At 38.6% G+C, this 18,089-nt stretch overlaps 1 protein-coding gene across 1 annotated transcript; it reads right to left on the bottom strand.

Moving 5' to 3' along the window:
- Positions 1-862: 862 nt before the first annotated feature.
- On the bottom strand, positions 863-16,926 carry LOC120152569 (probable protein phosphatase 2C 8). Its single transcript, XM_039164986.1, is given in 7 exon segments — positions 863-893; positions 5,730-6,003; positions 6,161-6,266; positions 6,563-6,635; positions 6,637-6,735; positions 16,530-16,805; positions 16,880-16,926. Coding segments are annotated over 7 exon segments (906 nt in total).
- Positions 16,927-18,089: the final 1,163 nt, after the last annotated feature.

Below are 18,089 nucleotides of genomic sequence, written 5' to 3'. Positions count from 1 at the left end.
TTATATAACATTCATTAACATTATAAATTTATAATAGAGTCACTCTATTGTTAATGTTTGCTATTTGAGATACTTTAATCTGATGTAGCACGTTAGAAAAAATAATTTGATATACTTTATTTACTTTAATCTCTATTTAACCCGTCATTTAACTTTCTTAGGGAAAAAACTATAATTTTTTGTATTAATAGGAAGTTGATATTATAAACGAAGAAGAAAAAAAGTTGACAAAAATGGAAGAAATAATCAAGAAATTCGAAAGTAACATAATCTATTGATATGTCAATGTATAATTGTGGACACATTTTTTTTTTTTGAAAGATAGTAGTATGATTGATAGATGAAAGCAAATAATACATGGTAAAACATTTACATGAATCTCGTTAGGAAACCTCCCTAAACCTAGCCGGAGGACGAAGAGTGTTCATGTCGATGTTGGTTTTGAAACAAAACAACGAAGAGAAATTCGACCACCAACACAGCTCACACTACACTTATGCGAATGTTATACCCCCAAAGGACTAAAACGTGCATACACTCAGCTGGTCATCCACATAATCATAAAAGAAGATTTTTTAATTCTAGAAATCATAAAAAGAAGATGCATATATCTTGTCTCTTTCATCGGATGGATCCTTTTATAATACCTCGTGTAATAGTGATTAATTATGAATTTATGATACGATTGTAATGAGAAGTGACAAATATAGAGAGCAAAAAAAGAAATTAGATAACTTCTTATTTTATGTAGGGTTGAATGTGTGTGGATGCTGTAAAGTGAATAATGAATAGGTTGTAATGGTTTGGATGCATGGGATGTTATATTAGTAAACCTCAGCTCGAAGATGATCTTCAAAAAGTGCTAGGGTTTATTTAACTCCACCACAATCACACTGTTAGCAGTCTAATGTAAGTGGGTGTGCAGCTGATTGTAACAGATTGTAACTAAGTCATGCACGTGGCATTTGCTGAATGAGTCAGCTGTTAGTTAGTTAGCAATGCAGTTAGTGTTAACTGCTTATATGAGGCTTGTGCTTGTGTATATAAACTAGTACCATATCTCAGCTGAAATATACAAGTTATGTAGTACTTTTTCAGTGTGCAAATTACCATTCCAATATGGTATCAATCGCCATAGATATTGGGGTGCTTTCTTTCGCTGCTTAAAGCCTTTCTTGATGGAGTTCAACACCAACGCCAAATCGTTCACTCACAAGAAAATAAATGTTGTTCTTGATGAGATGAATTTTCTCCTTTGGAAGCAGCAGATTTTGCTCACCATTCAGAGCCACCGTTTGGAACGGTTTCTTACCGGTGCCGTGACAACTCTACCAGAAACTATTGTTGATGATGATGGTATCACCCGAGTCAATGACGCCTATGAAAATTTTGTTGCACAAGATAGCGCACTTGCCTCATGGTTGTTATCCACCATCAGCAATCACTTGCTCCCTCAATTTGTTGGGGCTGAAACTGCAGCAGCCGTATGGAACACAGTTCTTCAGTTCTTTGCCAATCGCTCCACGACTGCAGTAATGAGTCTCCATTACAAGCTTCAGTCATTAAAGAAAGGAGGTGATAGTATGCGTACTTACCTTACCCGTGTAAAAGAGGTATGTGATGCCTTAGCTTCTTGTGGCAGTGTTGTACCTCAAGTTGAACACATAACAAGTGTTTTGAAAGGTCTCCCTCGAGAATACCAGCCTTTCATGGCAGTTATAACCTCTATGAGGGAAACGTTGTCCCTAGATAACATCTACACAATGCTTCTTGATGCTGAGACTCAACTTGCGAGCCTTGATGACCAGCTGGAGACCTTACCTATGAGTGCCAACGTTGCCCAAAGGGAGAATCAAAATTTTGCAATATCGAATTCAGGCTATGATCATCGCCCGGGAACTCGAACTGGTGGCCGAGGTCGTGGTAGGTCACGCTTGCAATGCCAACTTTGTGGGAAGATTGGCCATCTCGTTGATCGATGCTGGCATAGATTCGATGAAAATTTCTCTTGTGTTACCACTGATCGATGATCCAGTCACTCGGACCGTAAGTCAACTTCATCTGCTTACAACTCCACGTTGTCATCTTCTGATGCTGGGTGTGAGTACTGCGCCAAGCATAAGTCTGGCTTAACTGTGGCTGGGCAACCACAAGCTCATGCCTCCTCCATGTCCTCTGACCGTTGGATTGTAGACACTGGTGCCACACACCATGTCACCTCAGATTCCAACAACGTATTAAATACGACTGAATTTCTTGGCCCAGGTAAACTGCTAGTCGGTAACGGTATGCCACTTAATGTAGTTTCTACTGGCCACTCTCATGTTTGTGCTAATTCACGCATACTTTTGCTGAATAATCTACTGCTTGTTCCTCAAATAACCAAGAACCTACTGTCTGTGTCCAAGCTTGCTAGGGACAACGACGTTTTTCTAGAGTTTCATGCAAATAGGTTCTATGTCCGTGATGAGAAAACCAGAAATATTCTACTTCAAGGTGATGAGCATGAAGGTCTATATTCGTTTTCCATGAATAACAACTCCTTGGGAGTGAATCTTGTTGAAGTCAACACTAGCTCAGTTTCGTACTCTTTAGAAGACCTTTGGCACAGGCGACTTGGTCACCCAGCTGCTGAAACATTAGTGAAGATAGCTAAAGAAATAGGCATCAAGATACATTCTAATGTACATAAGACCTGTGTAGTGTGTCATATGGGAAAAAGTCATAGACTTCCCTTTGTTGAATCAAATACATCAGTTGATTCTCCTTTCAAACTTGTGTACTCTGACTTATGGGGGCCACCTCATATGACATCAAATGGATTTCGTTTTTATGTTTCATTTGTAGATGCCTTCACAAGACATACGTGGATATATTTGTTAAAAACGAAAGGAGAAGCTGTGCTGGCATTTCGTATGTTTCAAAAACTGGTGGCAAATCAGTTTGGCAGCTCCATTAAAGCTTTGCAGACTGACTGGGGAGGTGAATTTCGTACCTTGTCACCCATGCTAGCCAGTGAAGGAATCTTGCACCGATTAACATGCCCCCACACGTCTGAACAGAATGGGGTTGTTAAGCGTAAACATCGCCACGTTATTGAGCTAGCACTTGTTTTATTAGCTCAAGCATCTTTACCAGTCAAATACTGGTCATATACTGTTGTTTCAGCAGTCCATTTAATAAATCGTCTCCCTACTGCTGTGCTACAAGGAGTATCTCCTTTTGAGAAACTTTATGGCAAGAAACCAGACTACACTATGATGAGGGTTTTCGGTTGCCAATGTTTTCCCCACCTGAGGTTATTTCAGAAACACAAGCTCGCATTCAGATCTCAAATCTGTACTTATCTTGGCATCAGCCCTCGACATAAAGGATTCCAATGCTTGGCATCAGATGGGAAAGTTTATATCTCTAGGCACGTTGTATTTAATGAATTCATTTTTCCTTTTGCAGGACAAGCAGCTTGTGAATCCTTGAAATCGCTTGAGCCTACAAAATCAGTACGTTGGTCCTCTCAACCACTAAGGGTTGTTGCTCGAAATATGCCATCTGCACTTGAACAACCTACTGTAAATGATGGACTCAGTTTTGACTCTAGTGATGCTGCAACAGGAAGTGTTGGATCTCCAGACTCTAGCAGAGTCAATACTGGTACGAATAACACTGAAGTTGACGATGCTCATGAAAGCACTAGTGCTGCTGCAGAATCTGGAAGTATTGAGCCAGCAACAGATGTGTGCAGCAGCCCTGCTGAACCCAATACTGATGAAGCAACAGATGCGTGTAACAGTCCTGCTGAACCTGATACTGATAATCATCGTCAAGACATTGTTCTCGATTCCAGTACTATGGGATCTTCAATGCGTGTTCATCCTATGATGACACGTAGCAGGTGTGGAATTTTTAAACCCAAAGTATTCTTTACTGCTGAAGAGGAGGATGTTCCAACTACAATAAATGCAGCACTAAAATCACCACATTGGTCTACTACTGTACATGAAGAATACAATGCCTTACAGAAGAATGGCACTTGGTCTTTAGTAAAGCTCCCAGAAGGAAGAACCACTGTTGGATGCAAATGGATATTTCGAATCAAAAGAAATCCGGATGGGACTGTACTTCGATATAAAGCCCGTTTAGTTGCTAAAGGGTTTTCTCAAACACCCGGTTTTGATTTTGGAGACACATTCAGTCCAGTAGTTCGTTTCTCTACATTCAACACTGTTCTATCGATTGTTGTTTCTAAAAGCTGGGAGCTTCGACACGTTGATATAAACAATGCATTCATGCATGGAGATTTAAATGAAGACGTTTATATGCAGCAACCTCCTGGATTTGAGCAAACTGACGAGAGTGGCAAACCTCTCGTGTGCAAGCTTCTAAAGGCTTTGTATGGTCTTCGTCAGGCGCCTCGTAATTGGTATATAAAACTCAAAGAGAGTTTGCTACAACTTGGGTTTACAGTATCTCGTGCAGATTCTTCCTTGTTCGTTAAACAATCTAGCAACGGATACATGTATGTACTAGTGTACGTAGACGATATAGTTATAACAGGGCAATCATCTACACTAATTGAAGAGACCGTGTCACTACTACAAGCTCGTTTCTCTCTTAAAGATTTGGGGGACTTAAGTTTTTTTCTGGGCATCGAGGTTCAGCGTATTAATGGCTCGATTCTGTTGAGTCAGAAGAAATATATCCTTGAGTTGCTTGAAAAAACAGGAATGATGGCAGCTGCAGAATGTGCTACACCTATGGTAGCTGCGTCTAAACTTTCCAATGCAACAGGAGACCTGTTAAGCAATGCAAGTGATTACAGGAGTATTGTAGGCTCATTGTTGTATATCTGTCATACGAGACCAGACATATCGTTTAGTGTGGGACAAGTTGCACAATACATGCACGCTCCACGTGAAGATCACTTTGTTGCTGTTAAAATAATACTTCGCTACCTACGTGCTACTCTAAATTTTGGCCTATTTTTTTCACCTGTTGAAAGTGGACAGAACATAGTTGCCTTTGCCGATGCTGATTGGGGAGCTAGTATTGATGATCGAAGATCCATAACGGGGTATGGTGTGTTCTTGGGCAAATGCTTAGTTACTTGGTGCTCAAAGAAACAAAAGACGGTCTCTCGGTCGACAATGGAGGCCGAATATAAGAGTGTAGCTGATGCAGCTGCAGACATAGCTTGGGTGAATGCTCTCCTAACTGATCTTGGTATTCAACAAGGTCGAGAACCGATTGTCTGGTGTGACAATACCAGCACAGTGGCTATGAGTGCCAATCCAGTTTACCACGCTCAGTCCAAGCATGTGGACCTTGATGTGCACTTTGTTCGGGAGAAGGTGGCAGCTGGTCAATTGCAAGTTAGCTATGTCCCTGCAATGCATCAAATTGCTGATGGATTCACCAAACCATTAGCGCGAGCTGCATTTGAGGAGTTTAGATCCAAAGTATGTGTGTATTCCTTTGAACAAAGGAAACAAGAAGTAGGGAAAATGTTAGCAGTCTAATGTAAGTGGGTGTGCAGCTGATTGTAACAGATTGTAACTAAGTCATGCACGTGGCATTTGCTGAATGAGTCAGCTGTTAGTTAGTTAGCAATGCAGTTAGTGTTAACTGCTTATATGAGGCTTGTGCTTGTGTATATAAACTAGTACCATATCTCAGCTGAAATATACAAGTTCTGTAGTACTTTTTCAGTGTGCAAATTACCATTCCAATACACACTAATGTTGTCCTTGCTACCCCGAGCCATTGCGAGCTCAACCAACACCGCAGCAGCTCCTACAGCACGGTTGCGGTTTCCGTCAACGATCGTAGTAGATCTTCTCTTAATCCGACTGTTCATACATTTCCTCACTACTCGACACGTGATTTCGTTAGACACGACATCCCACAGGCCATCACTAGCTAGTATGAGGAACTCGTCGTCATCGGTTAACTCTCTTTTGATTACGTCTGGTTCGGATATGATAGATGGTTTAAGGTATTGATCGCCTGCAAGCATGCAAATTTTACTCTCCGTGGTGAGGAAACAAAAGGTTAGCTCTTAAAAAGGTAAGATTTAGAAATAACATATAAGTGATACATGTTGATATATAACAGATGAGATAATGATTCATAATGTTATCTATTACACATCAATAATACATACCTATCGATCTTGAAGTAGCGACTACTCCTAGCACACGATGGCCATTCCAATTTATGACCCTTCCACCAGCAGTTTCGATTCTTTTCAGTTCGTCTGGCCTATCGGGCTTTATATAAGAATGTAATAATGTAAAACTGTTTAGTTTTACATTATATTATTATAGTTGGGATGAATGAAGATGATAGTTAAAATTAATAATGAAAAATATTAGTTTTAATAAAAAATAATAATCATTTATTTTCATCATCTAATAATGTTAAAATTTATTCTCTTCATATTAAATAACCCAATGATCAAACATTAATTCAACTGTTACTGTTATTATTGTATTATTTAAAAAAATAAATCTAACATATTTCAAAACAATGGAAAAGAAACGAATGAAATCATTGTAAACATTACCTTATGATCGTCAGACAAGGCCATAACAATACCACCCGTCGATAGCATAGCTTTGGAGTCTCCACAATTCGCCACCAACTACAGCCACAACCGCCGTCGAACCCACCGTCTCCTCCCCCAACCTCCCTCGGCTCACTTCTTCATCCATCTTCTCGAAACATCTGTTCATCGTCCTTGTAACAACCCGAAAATTTCAAAATAATATTTAATTGAAAATTGAGGTTTTAATTGTGAAAATTGATAAATTTTGGGGACTAAATTAGAAGTTTTTAATACTTGTAGCTTATTTTAGAGTTAAAGAAAATTCAGAGACAAAGCCTTGAATTTACCCAAAAAAAAGTTGGTCATATTGGTTTATATATACGTGGAAAATAGAAAACCACTCCAAAAAGCTCCCTTCCCTAACCTCAACTTCCGACAACGATTCCGACGTCGTCTGAATTCCGATTGTCGTTTTAAAACCATCATCATGTTCGTTATCGAGTGAGGAATAATTCCCTTAAATCAATTGAGGTGAAACACTGCCAAACGCTGTGAATTTCAAATCAAAGTCTCGACGTTTTTTTTAGCTCAATCGCTGAGAAAATCTTAAATTCATCGCCGATCGTTGCTCCGTTTACGACACCTCCCGCACCATCGTGTTCCTTGTGTCGTTTTGAGTCCGCCAGTGTCATCCTCCGTCTCCGTTGACGGCGGCGCGTGGGGAGATGAAGCGGTCAAAGTTTCCGATTTGATGAAATCGAGCTCTCCGCCATTCAAAAATTTGAACCGAGCTTTGTAAGTATCTCGAAATCGCTCAAAATGATTTTTAAAAATTTTTCTGTAATTTTTCCGACGTTTATAGACGCCGGCGTGTGGGGAAGACTAAAATAACTGGTTTTTCAAAGGGTTGACCAGTCTTGACCGACCCGTTGACCCGACCCGACCGTTGACCGGGTGATATTTTAGGAATTAATTTGAAATGGGTGTTATTTTGGGAATTAATTCGAAAAGGGTGCTATTTTGGGAATTTAATTCGAAAAAGGTGCTATTTTAGAAATTTAATTCGAAAAAGTTCTATTTTGGGAATTTAATTCTAAAAGGTGCTATTTTGGTAATTATTCTAAAAAGATGCTATTTCTGTAAAATGGTTGACAGTTTATTGACCTCCTTTGACCAGAACTTTGATCGGCTTTGACCGGCCATTAAACAACCGTTAATCTTTTCCGAGAATACCTATCCTAACATTTTTCGACGTTTTGAATCCGTTTTTGGGGTCGGTTTCACAAAATTTAAACCCGAAAGTCTCCGAATCGTCAATCAAACCCGTTGACTTTGATTTTGACCAAGAATTCAGAATTTTGGAAGGTCATACTTTATGTTTTTCGACATCCTGAATCTGATTCTGAAGTCCGTTTTGTCAAATTCTGACCTGAAATTCTCGAATCGAGCTTGTAAACCCAAAAGGCTTAATATTTCAATATTTTGATTATTTATTTGAGATTTGGTTAAGGAATTGATTCAATAAAAATATTTTATGAAGATACTCGTGTTTCACATGAGCAAGGATCATTTAGGTCCGGTGTTGTCCGTTCGTTTGATCTGCCTGAACCACGTACTACGAGAATTACCCGTAGGTTTTCGTATATTATTTAAATAATATTTAGATTATTTATATTAGGTTTCCAATATGGATTTTTCCAATTCGTAGGATCTAGCGCTGCAGCAGAGCGTGATCGACAAAACCAGTAATAAGTTTCCCTATCTGATTTCTCAGACTGTTACAAGTGTGTTTCCTGACAATGTTATCTTACAGTTTTAAACTATATATCTGAACTGGTTTATATTATGAGAATATAATATATTTTATGAGGAAATATCCGGTATTTTGAATAATGTTTATTAAATGTCTGATTTACCGTATAATTTTTATATGGTTTATAGTTATAGTATTTTTGTACATGATTTCTAAATATGGAACATTTCCATATTTAATAGATTAATTACTGTTTTTACTCCAATGCATACATGTTTATTTTTTTCATTAGGGGTACGATTGAAGGAAGTATTGTCAGGTCCCTTTTGCTGTATGCGAAGGTAAGCCTTACAGTTTCCCATGTCCCTTTGTTGTGTGCGAAGGTAAGCCTTACAGTTTACCAGGTCCCTTTGTTGTGTGCAAGCGTAAGCCTTACAGTTTCCCAGGTCCCTTTACTGTGTGCAAGGATAAACCTTACAGTTTTCCTAGGCTCCTCTGCTTTGTGCACAGGTTAAGCCTTACTGGTGTATAGGTGGTGTACGGTTCAGGTGAACCTACATATTTTGGGGATTGGATGGGGGTAGTGTTCATATTATTAAAATATATTTGATAAATTGTTTTATCTTATCTGAATTATTTTGTTATGTATGTGTTATACATTGTATAGGGCACACTGGGCTTTTTAGCTCATTCTATAATTTTTACCTTTTTCAGATAACAACAAACCTTAAGCTAGCAGATTTGGCATCAGGGGAGATCAACTACTTATTTTGTACGAACTTATATCTATATATGTTTTTCAATTATGTTTGGTGACATATATTTGCTATCGTTTTGGATATATATGTATTAATACATTTTGTTATGTATTATATCTAATGTATTGTAAGATATTTTAAAGAAAAAAAATATATCTATGAATGGGATATGTGACCACTTAGGTTTGGGTCTAAATTACAGATCGGGTCTGGGGGTTATATTTGGTGGTATCAGAGCTTTCGGTTTTAAACACTCGGACTGTATATGGGTCCTAAACTTTGAATTTTTAAGAAATTTGAAAAAAAAATGTCACCTTATTTTATGATTTAAAATTTTCTCGAGATCCTTGATGCTAATCTGACATATGTTTCAAATTCTTTCTGTAGAGCCTTATAGATCTAACGATGAGTGCTGCTAGAGGTCGTAGGACAGGACGTGGCCATGGTCGAGGACGAGTCACTCGACCTTCTGTTACGATAGACGATCCGATGTCATCACATGATCCTTCTGTTCCGCAAGTAGATCCGACTCTTTCTAATGATGATCAGTTTACTCCTGTGAGAGACCCTCTCATCACTGAAGATGAGGATACTGAGATGAATGAAGACACCATTAATAGAGCTATCTTCTGCATGTTTCAGAGAGCTGCTAGAGCCCCTAGTAATATGATTGCGGTTGAGATTTCAAATTCCTTGGTAGCTGTTGGTGTAGTTCCATTCGAGGGTATTACTGGTGGACCTCCGACAGACGCTGAGTATTGGTTAGAGGATACAGAGAGGATTATGTATGAGATGGATCTCATACCTGAGTAGAAGTTGAAAGGGGTCCTAACTATGTTGAAGAAAGAGAGCTTCAGATGGTGGCAATCGATTTCTGGTAGTATCCCGAGAAACCAGTTAACATGAGATCTTTTTAAGACACGTTTCCGGAGTCGCTATATTGGGGAGAGATATCTACAGGAGCGACGCCATGAGTTTCAGGATCTGGAGCAGGGTAATATGCCTGTTATGGACTACGAAGTGGAATTCATCCGATTGAGCCGATATGTCCCTGGACTTGTTAACACAGAGGTAGATAGATGCTTGAGGTTTGAGAATGGACTCAGGCATGAAATCAGAAGCCAAGTTGCTACCCACCGGGAGAGAAATTTTGATGCATTGGTTGAGATAGCCAAGACTGCTGAGGAATTAAAGCGATTGGGTATGGAGCACAGGAGAGACAGTGATCGAGCTCAAACCCGATTCAGGAGGCCTTCTGGTTCTGTAGATTCTTCTGAATACCCCAACAAGAGAGGCATGGGTGAATCCTTTCAGAGAGGTGGTGCAAGTGTCAGGCCTGTGGCATCCGGTTCTTCAGCCGTACATCATTCTAGACATGGTGGATCTTCTGGGCTGCAACCTATACCGACATGTGTGCACTGTAGAAGATGTCATTATGGTAAGTGCAGTCTGAAATTGGGGACATGTTTTAGATGTGGTTCCGGTGACCATTTCATGAAGGATTGTCCAGAGCGAGATCGTTCAGTTCAGACGCCAGCTCGTACTCCCGCTAGTTCTCATAGTACAGTCCAGACTCCAGCAGGGGGTCGTGTTCAGGAGAGAGCATCTGGATCAGCTAGTAGAGGTTGAGCATTTCAGAGTAGGGTTCCATTCAGATCTCAGGCCAGACAGCCTGTATTGGTTTACACTGCCAGACTTCGACAGGATCGCGATGGGCCTAATGTGACTGTAGGTACTGTTACTATTCATTCAATTCCCTACTTTGCATTGTTTGATAGTGGCTCTACCAATTCCTATGTATCACATTCCGTTTCTGAGAGACTAAATATTCCTGTTGAGAATACTGAGCATTCGGTGATAGTTCAAAGTCCCTTAGGCAAGTCCATAGTGTTGGATCGTATTTTTAGAGAATGTTTTGTAGAGATCAATGGGGAGATTTTTCTGGCTGACCTGATGGAGTTACCCTTTGAAGAGTTTGATTTGATTCTCGGCATAGATTGGTTGGACAAACATCGAGTAAATATTGATTTTGAGACCAAGAAAGCTGTTCTGAAAACCCTAGATAATCGAAAGATTGTAATGATCGGAGAACACCGTGGATTTCTGAAGAATGTTGTGTCTGCTTTGGTGGCTGAGAAGATGATCAGGAAGGGTTCTGAGGCGTTTCTTGCTTATATTTTGGATACTAGAAGTTCTCAGTCTGATATTGAAGGTATCCGGATTGTCAAAGAATTTTTTGATGTTTTTTCCGAGGAGTTTCCTGGATTACCTCCGGATAGAGAAGTTGAGTTTGAGATTGAAATCTATTCAGGTTCCACTTCGGTTTCAATGGCTCCTTATCGTATGGCCCCAAAGGAGCTTAAGGAACTGACAGTTCAACTCCAAGAGTTGTTGGACAGGGGATTTATCCGACCCAGTGTATCACCGTGGGAGCCCCAGTTCTCTTTGTCAAGAAGAAAGATGGGAAATTGAGACTCTATATTGATTATAGGAAACTGAACAATCTCACGGTTAAAAACAAATATCCTCTGCCCAGGATTGATGATCTATTTGACCAATTTCAAGGGGCTTATATCTTTTCAAAAATAGACTTGAGGTATGGTTATTATTAACTCAAAGTGAAAGACTCGGATATTCAAAAAACTGCTTTCCGTACTCGGTATGGGCATTATGAGTTTTTAGTGATGTTATTCGGGTTAACAAATGCCCTGCTGCTTTTATGGATCTGATGCATAAGGTGTTTCGACCTTATTTGGACCAGTTTGTTGTTGTGTTAATTGATGACATATTGGTGTATTCTAGAAGTGAAGAAGAACATGAGGAGCATTTAGAGATTGTTCAACAGACTCTAAGGGAGAATAAGCTATACGCTAAGTTGAGCAAATGTGAGTTCTGGCTCAGCGAAGTGACTTTTCTTGGACATATCGTTTTTGCTGATGGTATTCGGGTGGATCCAAGCAAAGTGGAGGTTATTCTGAACTGGAAGCAACCCATGAACGTCTCCGAGATTCGTAGTTTCTTGGGCTTAGCTGGTTACTACCGTCGTTTCGTTGAGGGGTTCTCCCTTATTGCAGCTCCTCTAACGAAACTATTGAGGAAAGATGTTCCATTTGTCTGGTCTGAGAACCAACAAGCTAGCTTTGAGAAACTGAAGACTATTCTAACTCAAGCCCCAGTACTGATTCAGCCTGAATCTAGGAAAGATTTTTCTGTCTACAGTGATGCTTCTCACTCTGGATTAGGTTGTGTTTTGATGCAAGATAGGAAGGTTGTCGCTTATGCTTCGCGTCAATTAAAGCCGCATGAGCGTAACTATCCTATTCACGATCTGGAGTTAGCTGTCGTAGTTTTTGCTTTAAAGATCTGGAGACACTACCTATATGGAGAAAAGTGTTATCTTTATATTGGTCATAAAAGTCTGAAATATCTGCTTACTCAGAAAGAATTGAATTTGAGACAGCGTCGCTGGTTGGAGCTTCTAAAGGACTATGATTTAGAGATAGAATATCATCCAGGGAAGGCTAATGTAGTGGCAGACGCCTTGAGCCTTAAGGCGATATCAGATCTCAGAGCCTTATTCGCCAACTTGAGTCTATTTGATGATAATAGTCTGTTAGCAGAGTTGCAGGTTAAACCTACTTTGGCCGAGGAGATTAAGACCAAACAACTTCGGGATAGCTCATTGCTTTCCATTATTGAGCAAATTAAACAAGGATCGAGTTCAGAATATACTGTGGATCAGGATGGTAATTTGTGTTTTCACGGTCGTTACTACGTTCCTAAAGATGATGAATTGAGACGGGTTATTCTTCAGGAGGCTCATAGTAGTCCTTATGCTATGCATCCTGGCGGGGACAAAATGTACAATAATCTCAAGGAACGTTACTTTTGGACTGGTATGAAAAAGAATATTTCAGATTTTGTGGCGAGGTGTTTGACTTATCAGCAGGTTAAAATAGAACACCAACATCCATCTGGATTGTTACAGTCAATTAAGATTTCTGAGTGGAAATGGGAGAGCATTACGATGGACTTCGTTACTGGTCTTCCTCTGACTCCTTCTAAAAAGGATTCTATTTGGGTGATTGTTGATCGACTCACTAAATTAACGCACTTTATCCCTATCCGGATTAATTATTCTCTGGACAAACCGGCTAAGTTGTACATTTCTGAGATCGTTAGACTTCATGGTGTTCCGTTGTCTATCATATCTGATCGAGATCCGAAGTTCACTTCCAAGTTCTGGAAGGCTTTGCACGAGGCTTTGGGTACTCATTTGAATTTCAGTACATCTTTTCATCCTCAGACTGATAGACAGTCTGAGCGAGTAATTCAGGTGTTAGAGGATATATTACGGGGTTGTGTGATTGATTTTCGTGGTAGTTGGGAAGATTTCTTGCCATTAGCTGAGTTTGCTTACAATAATAGTTACCAGGCAAGTATTCGCATGGCACCGTACGAGGCTCTGTATGGACGTAGATGTCGTACTCCTATATGTTGGACAGAGTTGCATGATAGAAAAACTTTGGGTCCAGACTTGGTTCGAGAGACTGAAGATATTGTCAGACTGATCCGTGATCGCTTAAGAGAAGCATTTGATAGGCAGAAGTCATACGTAGATAAGCGACGTAAGGATATCGAGTTTGAGGTTGAAGATCAGGTTTTTCTTAAAGTATCTCCATGGAAGAAGGTATTGAGATTTGGACGTAAAGGTAAACTGAGTCCGAGATTTATTGGGTCGTATCGTATTCTGAAAAAAGTCGGACCTGTTGCTTATCAACTTGAGTTGCCTCCCCAACTCAGTCGTATTCATGATGTTTTTCATGTGTCTATGTTGAGGCGATACCGTCCAGATCCAGATCACATCATTCAAGTTGATGAGGTAGAGCTGAGACCTGATTTTTCATATGAGGAGGAGCCTGTTCAGGTTTTAGAGAGAGATGAGCGATTTCTTCGAAATAGGCGTATTCCGATGGTCAAAGTTCAGTGGAGTAATCGTAGCCCCTCAGAAGCTACTTGGGAGACATTGGAGTCAATGGAGGTTCGATTTCCTCATCTGTTTTCATAAGGTAAATTTCGAGGATGAAATTTCTTGTAGAGGGGGAGAATTGTAACAAACCATAAATTTCAAAATAATATTTAATTGAAATTTGAGGTTTTAATTGTGAAAATTGGTAAATTTTGGAGACTAAATTAGAAGTTTTTAATACTTGTAGCTTATTTTAGAGTTAAAAAAAATTCAGGGACCAAGCCCTGAATTTACCCAAGAAAAGTTGGTCATATTGGTTTATATATAAGTGGTTTTCTGTTTTGAAAACAGAAAACCACTTCCCAAAGCTCCCTTCCCCAATCTCAACTTATGATAACGATTTCGACGCCGTCCGAATTCCGATTGTCGTTTTGAAACCACCATCATGTTCGTTATCGAGTGAGGAACAATTCCCTTAAATCAATTGAGGTGAAACGCTGCCAAACACCGTGAATTTCAAGTCAAAGTCTCGACGTTTTTTTTAGCTCAATCGCCGAGAAAATCTTAAATTCATCGCCAATCGTTGCTCCGTTTACAACACCTCCAACACCATCGTGTTCCTTATGCCGTTCTGAGTCCGCCGGTGTCATCCTCGGTCACCGTTGACGGCGGCGCGTGGGGAGGTGAAGCGGTCAAAATTTCCGATTTGATGAAATCGAGCTCTCCGCCGTTCAAAAATTTGAACCGAGCTTTGTAAGTATCTCGAAATCGCTTAAAATAATTTTTAGAAATTTTTCTGTAATTTTTCCGACGTTTATAGACGCCGCACGCGCCCCCACGTGCCGCCACTGCGCGTGAGGAAGGATAAAATAACCGGTTTGACCGGTTTTGACCCGACCCGTTGACCTGACCTGACCCGACCCGTTGATCGGGTGACATTTTGGGAATTAATTTGAAATGGATGCTCTTTTTTGGGAATTAATTCAAAAAATGTGCTATTTCGGGAATTTAATTCAAAAAAGTGCTATTTTGGGAATTTAATTCGAAAAGGTGTTATTTTGGTAATTATTTTAAAAAAAAGGTGCTATTTCTATAAAATGGTTGACAGTTTGTTGACCTCATTTGACCAGAACTTTGACCGGCTTTGACCGGCTGTTAAACAACCGTTAATCTTTTTCGAGAATACCTGTCCTGACATTGTTCGACGTTCCGAATCCGTTTTTGGGGTCGGTTTCACAAAATGCAAACCCGAAAGTCTCTGAATCGTCAGTCAAACCCGTTGACTTTGATTTTGACCAAGAATTTAGAATTTTGAAAGGTCATACTTTATGTTTTTCGACGTCCTGAATCTGATTCTGAAGTCCGTTTTGTCAAATTCTGACCCGAAATTTTTGAATCGAGCTTGTAAATCCAAAATGCTTAATATTTCAATATTTTGATTATTTATTTGAGATTTGGTTAAGGAATTGATTCAATAAAAATATTTTATGAAGGTACTCGTGTTTCACCTGAGCAAGGATCATTTAGGTCCGGTGTTGTCCGTTCGTTAGATCAGCCTGAACCGCGTACGACGAGAATTACCCGTAGGTTTCCGTATATTATTTAAATAATATTTAGATTATTTATATTAGGTTTCAAATATGGATTTTTCCAATTCGTAGGATCTAGCGCTGCAGCAGAGCGTGATCGACAAAACCAGTAATAAGCTTCCCTATCTGATTTCTCAGACTGTTACAGGTGTGTTTCCTGACAATATTATCTTACAGTTTTAAACTATATATCTGAACTGGTTTATATTATGAGAATATAATATATTTTATGAGGAAATATCTGGTATTTTGAATAATGTTTATTAAATGTCTGATTTACCGTATAATTTTTATATTGTTTATAGTTATAGTATTTTTGTACATGATTTCTAAATATGGAACATTTCCATATTTAATGGATTAATTACCGTTTTTACTCCAATGCATACATGTTTATTTTTGTCATTGGGGGTACGATTGAAGGAAGTATTATCAGGTCCCTTTTGCTGTGTGCGAAGGTAAGCCTTACAGTTTCCCGAGTCCTTTTGCTGTGTGCAAGGATAAACCTTACAGTTTTTCTAGGCTCCTCTGCTTTGTGCACAGGTTAAGTTTCTACTGGTCTCTGTGATAAATTGTTTAATTTTATAAATTATTTTGTTATGTATGTGTTATATACTGTATGGGGCATACTGAGCTTTTTAGCTCATTCTATAGTTTTTACCTTTTTCAGATAACAACAGACCGTAAACTAATAGATTTGGCATCAGGAGAGATCAACTATTTATTTTGTACGAACTTATATCTTTATATATTTTTCAGTTATGTTTGGTGACATGTATTTGCTGTCGTTTTGGATATATATGTATTAATATATTTTATTCTGTATTATATCTAATGTATTGTAAGATATTTTAAAGAGAAAAAAAATATATTTCTGAATGGGATATATGACCACTTAGATTTAGGTCTAAATTACAGACCGGGTCTGAGGGTTATAGCCCTTCCCAAGTCAATACCATTTCCTTCCAACACTATCTCCTCCACCAACAGTTTATGAAACCTTTCTTTACACTCCTCCGCCACCCCGGGCCCGCCGTGCCCGTCATAGACTCTATAAAAATCAAACTTTCCCCCTCCTCTCACCATCAAACCTAACCCTACTTTCACAACATCTTCTATCTCTCTTCTCCTACCAATAACCGATACTACCCCATGGGACCTGCATGTTAAAGTTGGAACGTCGCCGATATTGCTATATTCATCACAGTCTGGTACGTGCACTTCAACGTTCTCCAGCGAGGCTTCTCAGTTCTGATTACTGTAAACGAGTTAAATTCGCCGGAATCTGATGTCATTAGCATATTCTCCTCCATGTTATTCTCATTTTTTTTGCATGAAACCGAAAGGCAAAGCGACAACTGGACAATAACCGGTGAAAGTTCGATTATATAAATGAAAGCATTGAATTTAGACTACTGTGACGAAGCCACGTGGGCTGTTACCGTACAATTGAACCATATTTTTCAAAAGGAACGTGGACGGTAATGATTTGGTTGGAGTTAAATCTGTTGGTCATTCATTCGGTAGGGTAGAGGATTGGGCCCACCACTGATCTCTAGAAACACTAACGTGGCATCTCCTGCTTAGGGAAGGTTATGCTTTTTTTGCTCTTGGTAAAGTTTTTATTTCGGTCACTTTTCTATGCTTAAATTATAGATTTAATCCTTGTATTTTAATTTAAAATAATTTTATGCCTAAACTTTTTAGAACCACGTTATATTTTCAAATAATAATATCATTAACTATTCTGATTAAAATATTATCATCAATTTTTTTTAAAAATACCTCTTTCTATATAAAAATTCATATCTCAATGAAAATGATATTTTTAAAGAAAACAACATGCCAATATTTTAACAGCAATTAATGAAATTATATAAATCAAAGGGATAATTAAGTTATTTTTAACGTTAAGTCTCGATTTCAAACATGTACAACCTTTCTCTAATTTAAAAAAAAAAATTGTAGAAGGATAAAATTATATCAAATAAAAGTACATATACTAAATCTTAAAATATGAGCATTAAAGAGGGACTAAAACCACAGTTTAACTGTTTCTCTGACATGTAATAACACGTGTTGGATTATGGTAAGTCGCATGTGGGGGTTGGGATTGGGCCAGGTTTTGAGCTAGGTGCTTCGAAGATCTACTCATTTCTTTGGTAAATGAATTTTCGGGAAGTTTAAATATTTATGAATGAAATTTAAAGTATTAAAAGTTTAAAAATTAATTCAGAATGAAAGCATTTTACGGTTGTCATTGAAATTAATTCTTACATTTAAAACTATATATTTAACAATTTAAATCAACAATCGAATTGAATTCAACGCTTGAATAGAAGCAAGACCTCCGTGTCATTGTTTTTAACTCAAATCCAAAATTTTATTCATAAATCTACAGTTAATATAGAAAACTCATGTATTTAATAATAAGAAGGATTTTGGCTCAATAATAATAATAATAACAACATTATTT

The sequence above is a fragment of the Hibiscus syriacus genome, unplaced genomic scaffold, assembly GCF_006381635.1.
Source record: "Hibiscus syriacus cultivar Baekdansim isolate YM2019G1 unplaced genomic scaffold, ASM638163v2 tig00000002_pilon, whole genome shotgun sequence".
NCBI classification, from domain to species: Eukaryota; Viridiplantae; Streptophyta; class Magnoliopsida; order Malvales; family Malvaceae; genus Hibiscus; species Hibiscus syriacus.
The sequence above is the reverse complement of the archived record's forward strand: the minus strand, read 5'-3'. Positions and strand labels throughout refer to the sequence as shown.